Source organism: Myotis davidii, unplaced genomic scaffold (assembly GCF_000327345.1).
Source record: "Myotis davidii unplaced genomic scaffold, ASM32734v1 scaffold79, whole genome shotgun sequence".
NCBI lineage: Eukaryota > Metazoa > Chordata > Mammalia > Chiroptera > Vespertilionidae > Myotis > Myotis davidii.
This window is the reverse complement of record NW_006294339.1, coordinates 1,349,310-1,354,577: the sequence shown is the minus strand read 5'-3', so window position 1 is coordinate 1,354,577 and position 5,268 is coordinate 1,349,310. Positions and strand designations below refer to the sequence as shown.

At 40.9% G+C, this 5,268-nt stretch overlaps 1 protein-coding gene across 7 annotated transcripts in view; it reads left to right on the top strand.

The window, feature by feature from the left end:
* The first annotated feature begins 248 nt into the window (after positions 1-248).
* ZCCHC11 (zinc finger, CCHC domain containing 11) overlaps positions 249-5,268 on the top strand; it is an 84,764-nt gene continuing 79,744 nt past the window's right edge. For all 7 annotated transcript variants that reach the window (XM_015566945.1, XM_006768324.2, XM_006768322.2 and 4 more), the window contains exon 1: positions 249-1,138. In XM_015566945.1, the coding sequence (XP_015422431.1) occupies positions 355-1,138 (784 nt within the window). In that variant the 5' untranslated portion in view covers positions 249-354. The remainder of the gene's footprint in view (positions 1,139-5,268) is intronic.

Sequence of the window (5,268 nt, the reverse complement as noted above, 5' to 3'; positions counted from 1 at the left end):
CCATTGTTTTGAGACTTACTGCCATAATTACATTAGAACCTCCTTAACGAGCATTTGGCTATTATTTACTCAGTGGGCTTTAATTCTTTCTCGTGTAATTTTCAGAGCCTAAACATTTTTTTTACTATTATTTCAGTTTGAGAACAAATTTTAAAAGTTTTTTTAATGTCTCATCAAATTTTAAAAAGTGACTTTGGCTTTTAAAAAACAGGTTTTTTTTGGTTTGTTTGTTTATTTGTTTGTTTTTAATTCAATAGATTGGTTGCTTGCCTAAACTGGATTTGAAGCAATTCAAACTACTGGAGATCTGCTATTTTACAATATCACAATTGGAAAGAAGCAGCTTTTCAAATAATGGAAGAGTCTAAGACCTCTAAAAATGAAAATCATGAACCAAAGAAGAATGCTTGGGCTCTTTCTGAAGAAAGCAAAACAGTTAAAGTTATAACTAATCAAACTTTGAAAGCTAGAAATGATAAATCCATAAAAGAAATTGGGATCAGCTCCCCAAATAGGAATAGTAGTAAAAAAAATAAGCAAAATGATATTTGTATAGAAAAAACAGAAGTTAAATCATGTAAAGTAAATGTTGCCAATATTCCAGGCCCCAAAGATTTGGGGTTAGTCCTTCGAGATCAAAGTCATTGCAAAGCCAAAAAGTCACCTAATTCACCTGTGAGAACTGAAAAGGTACCTGTTTCACAGGCAAAAGTAGAAAAAGCATCCAGTTTACAGGCAAAAGCAGAAAAATTGACAAAGTCACCTAATTCACCAGTGAAAACAGAAAAGGCACCCAGTTCACAGGCAGCAATAGCAGAAAAGGCACTTAGTTCACAGAAGAAAGAAAAAGCACCTAGTTCTCAGATGAAATCAGAAAAAGTTCCAAGCTCACCAGCAGAAGCAGAGAAGGTGCCCAGCTCAGTGTTGAAAGAAAACATAAGGCAGACAGAATTACAGCAAATTGGAAAAAAAAGTCCAAGCTCTTGTACTTCTCTTGACAAGGTGAATATTGATGTAGAGGGAGAAAAATCTGCTCCAGAAAACTCACCACGATCTCAGAAGCAACAAACATCTACAGATAATACTGGTGATTCTGATGATAGTGCATCAGGAATTGAAGACACATCGGATGATTTGAGTAAGTACAAATTAGATTATTCCACAAGTCTTTTTTTTTGGGGGGGGGGGTTCCTATATTAACGTTCTTTAAATTATCACCATTTTTATTTTAACCACTTTGAAATTCAGAAGAACATTAATAATATGGTCCTTTGAGCTAAAACAAGAACTTTACATTTATTATAGTAGGTAAAAAGCTTGTGCAATATACGTTTAGTGGCTCCTGTAGTCAATATAGTCAGTATGTTTCCTCCCCTCCCGTCACCCTTCCTTTCCCTCTTCTCTTCCCCTGTCCCCTCCCCTCCTCTTCTCATACTCTTTTTAGATGATCCTGGTAATATATTGCTCATTTGTTTATCAAACGTGATGTATTGAGTTTTTATTATGTGACAAGCATGTGTTTACAATGGAAAACCAAAAATACCAACCAAAAAAGAACAATTCTTCCCCCTGTCACAGCCCCAGACCTCAAGAAAGCTTCTAGTTAGATGGGGGTAATACAGATAAAGTGGTAATTTAGTTGTGTCAAAAACTTGAGTTGAGAATGCACATGATTTAGTAGAGATTTGGACTTCGGGTTAAAAAAATGCATGATATAAATGTGAGATTGCAATGTGACTAGAACAGTGAATTGAGGGGGAAAGTTTAAAAGTTGCATCTGAAAAGTACACAAGAATTGGAGATAAAGGGTCTTTTAGGACATTATAAAGAGTTTGGACTTTATTAATGAACTAGAGGCCCGGTGCACAAAATCGTGTGCGGGTACAGTTCCTAGGCCTAACCTGTGATCAGGGCCATCTTCCCCAGCTGCCGGCAGCCGGTCTTGCCCCCTGCCACCATTCACCTGGGTTCCTAGTTTGCCATTGGGCGATGGGAGCCTGACGGCCGGCGGGGAGGGACTGAGAGGCCGGCCATTCCCACCCGCTCACCAGCCCCACCCCCACCACAGGTTGGCCTCTTGTGTGTGGGGCGACCGGTGGGGCGGGGGCCTTGGCCTGGTGCCACCCTGGTTCCCCATTTGCCATCCAGCGATCGGAGCCTGCGGGCCAAGGGAAGGGACCAAGAGGTTGGCCATTCCGCCCACTCGCCAGTCCCGCCCACTCGCCAGTCCCGCCCCCCCACTGCCACCCACTCCGGATTCCTGTTTGCCATCCAGCGATTGGAGCCTGCTGGCTGGGGGGAGAAACCAAGAGGTGGTCAGTGCATCTCATAGTGACTGGTCGAGCGGTCGTTCTGCCGTTGTGGTCGCTGGGCTTTTAGTATATAGAATGTTTTGAGAAGCCATTGAATAGTTTTAAGAAAGATAGTGCTATGTACATATTTGGCTACAGTACAGCAAATTCTTTGACAGGAACAGGGCTGGAAGCAGAGATTGATTAGAACACTATTGCAATTTACTTGAGAATTATCATTGTAAAATTCATTTTCTTCTGGGATTTTAATCTGAGTTTTAATTAATTGTTTGTAAACATTATCCTTGTCTTTTGAGTGCTTTAATTCTGATTTTGTCTAATGATTTTTCTTTGGCAGTCTTTTGTAATACTTCTGTGGCTAAAAGAATAAAGCCTTTTCTTGACGTATAGACAAAAAAGAAAAAGCTACTTCTAAATCATTATTTGCCACACTGTATGAAAGACTGGTAAAGAGTTCAGAAAAAGCTTCTTTTTATTTATGGTAGTATACATATAATGTTATATTGATAGACCATTTAGAAAAACTTATTAGTATCTTAGGTATATAAGAAAAAATAAGAGAGAACCAAGATGGCAGCATAGTTAAATGCCAGTACGCGCCGCCTCCCACAACCACATCAGAATTACAACTAAAATACAGAACAACCATCATTCAGAACTGCCTGAAAGCTGGAGAAGTAAAGAAGAAAGCACATTGAGACTGGTAGCTGGGCGGAGGTGCGGAATGGGCTGGTCTGACATCCACGTGTGCTGTTTTTTAATCGGGAGGGAGATAGTCTCTGTGGAGGCTGCCTGTGAGAAGCAGGTGATCCCAGCCGCACGCCAGACCCCCAGGCTAGGGTTTCAGAGCTGGGAAGAGAAGAGTCCATAATTTTGGGCTGTAAAAACCAGTGGGGATTGTGGCTGAGTGACATGGAGGCTGCTGGAGACCCAGGTGTTCCTGTTAAAGGGCCAGCACATGAACTTACTCGGACTTGATCTCTCTGAGCCAAAGCGCCAGGCTGCTTTTGGGGGCCCAGACACATATGGGGAGGAATTAGACTGTCTGGCATCGGGGCAGGAACTCAGGGGTGGCTTTTTTCCAACGGAGATGCTCATAGGGGTCATTGTTCCTGTGCTAGGACATCCCCCATCACAGAGCTGGCTGGCAGCCATATCTGAGTTCAATCAGCATGGTGGTCAGTGTGCTCCCACAGGGAGAGTGCTGCTCAGCCAGAAGCCCTGAGCTGGGTTCACGGCTGGCAAGTGCAGTGGGGGTGGCGGGAGCCTCTCCTGCCTCCACGGCAGCGCTAAGGATGTCCGACTGACAGCATAGGCCTTCTGGCATCGGGGCAGGAACTCAGGGGTGGCTTTTTTCCAACGGAGATGCTCATAGGGGTCATTGTTCCTGTGCTAGGACATCCCCCATCACAGAGCTGGCTGGCAGCCATATCTGAGTTCAATCAGCATGGTGGTCAGTGTGCTCCCACAGGGAGAGTGCTGCTCAGCCAGAAGCCCTGAGCTGGGTTCACGGCTGGCAAGTGCAGTGGGGGTGGCGGGAGCCTCTCCTGCCTCCCCGATAGCGCCAAGGACCCCTTGGGGGATGTCCTCCTGCCAGCTATAAAAAATACCCGACAGAGATACTCAGATATAGAAAATTGGAAGGGAGGAGCATGATAATAGATTCAATATCTATTTAGATTTATAGTTTATTAGTCAGTTGTATGCAGGCAGCTGATTGATGTTTCTCTCTCTTCTTCTCCTTTCATCTCCCTCTAAAATCAATAAAAACATATTTTTTAAAGGTATGCAATTCAGTGGTTGTTAGTATTTTACACAGTTGTGTGAACATCACTATTGCCTAATTCGAGAACATTTTTATCACCCCAAACCATGTACTAATTGGCTGTCACTCTCTATTTCCCTACCCCCTCTGCCTCCATTAACCACTAATATGCTTTCTGTCTCTCTGGATTTACCTATTCTGGACATTTCATGTGAATGGAATCATACAACATGTGGCCTTTTGTGTCTGTCTTTTTTTTTTATTTAGCACGATGTTTTCAAGATTCATCCATGTTGTAGCATGTATTAATACATCATTACTTTTTATTGTGGCCCGGTGTACCGATTCATGCACATTGAAAGGAAATTAATTAGAAGAAATATTTTAATATCGCTATTTGCCCTTTCTGTATAATAGAAGTTTCAGAGATGAAAGAAAATTAGTAAAATGTATATGAAAATAATATATAAGTTGATTAATAAGCATAACAACATGATATAACAACGAAGACATCATATAAAAACATTGATAAAAACAATGACTGTTAAATTGATTAAATTTATTCTAATATCTTCCTGTATACCACATTAAGAGTAAAAACACTTTCAGAGTGCTTGACTAAAATTTCTCTTGTGATGAAGTATTTACAACTTTAATGTCAAATGCTCTTCGAAATTGAGAGAAAGCAACATACAACTGACCATGTCTGAAAACGGGTTCAAGTAGGAATATTCCTACTCTGTTTATAGTTTGTCCTGGTGATTTATTAATAGGCATTTATTAATGAAAAAGTTCTGCAATTAGATGCTGGCATCACGGAAACTGTCTTCGAATTAATTTAAATGGGAGGCCGGTGTCATATGGCGACAAATCAATTCTTGGAATCAGAACAACCCCTCCTTCCACAGATCTTGTTAATACTTCAGCTTCGATTATCTTAGGTCGCAATCTTTTGATAATAAATCTAGTACCATTACAAAGACCCCATTAAGATTTCTCAGCATGATGATTGCACCCACTTTCAGTTTTAATTTATGGCACAGCATTCCTGAAGGAATAATACTATTAAGAAATTCAGTGGGAAAATTTTCCTTTTTGTCATCATCTGATGAATCGATGGAATCATCACTCAAATAGTTGTGAAAATCTCTATGGAGTATATCCAAAATTTCTTCATTTAATTTATGAACG